This window comes from Amphimedon queenslandica, unplaced genomic scaffold (assembly GCF_000090795.2).
Source record: "Amphimedon queenslandica unplaced genomic scaffold, v1.1 AMPQUscaffold_12335, whole genome shotgun sequence".
Taxonomy (NCBI): Eukaryota; Metazoa; Porifera; class Demospongiae; order Haplosclerida; family Niphatidae; genus Amphimedon; species Amphimedon queenslandica.
Window position 1 is genome coordinate 1 of NW_003547428.1, and position 1,371 is coordinate 1,371.

Below are 1,371 nucleotides of genomic sequence, written 5' to 3' on the forward strand. Positions count from 1 at the left end.
TCTAATAATGGCCGATCTGATGAAATTTTGCTGAATATAAGAACCTGTAATGGCATGAGACAGAGCATTAAATAAACAATTACCATCACCAGGTACATTAGTAGATCCTTTGGGTACAGTTAATTCTGTGGTTGGGCTACCCAACTTTGGTCTATATGATTTAACAAATCCCAAGTTTAGGGCATTACACCATGCTTTTTGAGTAGCAGCATTGGGGGGATGGTATTTTAAATTACTAGCTCTTGTACTCATTCCCGTCATCACACAATCATCACTATCATCATTATTGTTATTATTAGTGATAACAGTAGGTGGTTTTTTGGGGCAATTAGCTTTATCGTTGTTCTTACTGTCTGATGGCCTACTTCTCTTATCACGAGCTACCTTTGGTGGTGGCATATTTTTTTGATTTTTTGCTTGTGGCTCATCAATAGTTCCAGTAAGTGTACGCTTTCTACTGCCACAATCTGTAGGAATGGCATATTGTGGGAGGTCTGGCCTGTACAATTGTCTCAACCTGTTTATTTCTTTTATACTACAAGAGGAAACCATCAATGATTTGGGGTTGAAACATGTCAAATGGACACCAGACAGTGTTCGTACTCGTGATAGAGCAACATAAGCCATTCCTGCACTAAATACGTTTTCAGACAGATCAATGATTGCATTATCTAGTGACAGTCCCTGGCATTTGTGTATGGTAACAGCAAAAGCTAATATCAAAGGAAACTGGCTTCTATACACAAAGACATTTTTCATTACCATAAACTTTCTCTTCACTTTTTCAATCTCACAAGGATCAGTTATTCTATCAAAATTAACTGTTATGCGTGTTTCTGAAATGGCCTGCACTGTACCAAGTGCTCCATTCACTAATCCCTTTTCAACATTTACATTGCAACGCAACATTACTCTAGCCCCCACAGCCAATTTTAATTTGGCTTCTAAACCACCAGTATTGTTAATATCTTTATTTAATTCTTTTAACTTTTTCTCAACCTTTTTTTCTAAATCATCATCATCTTTCTTTCTACGTACATGTATGTTGCCAGTACCATCAATTAAATTTGTGGCTCTTATTTTTATGGTAGGACTTGGTAGATTAGCCAGCATTGTTTCATTAAATTCTTTGCACATGTCTACTTTTGGAAACAGGCAAACTGGGGCGTTACCACCCTGTTGTAATATTTTAAATTTTTTCTCAATGGGCGTCGAAAATACCCTTTCGGAAAGTGTAGCGAGAGTCTCATCGTCTGGAAAGCCACGTCTCACTTTGTCCAACATTTCCGAAAATTTCTGGTCTGTTTTTTGTCTTTCATTTATTGTCAATTCGTCATAGGTGACAGTATCACGCCATATGTCACTGCACCC

General features: G+C 37.5%; 1 protein-coding gene across 1 annotated transcript in view; it reads right to left on the bottom strand.

Annotated features, from left to right (window-relative positions):
• Positions 1–83: 83 nt before the first annotated feature.
• LOC109588017 (uncharacterized) overlaps positions 84–1,371 on the bottom strand; it is a gene marked incomplete at its 3' end in the record, with an annotated part of 7,866 nt that continues 6,578 nt past the window's right edge. The window contains exon 3 of the mRNA XM_020004216.1: positions 84–879. Within this exon, the coding sequence (XP_019859775.1) occupies positions 84–879 (796 nt within the window). The remainder of the gene's footprint in view (positions 880–1,371) is intronic.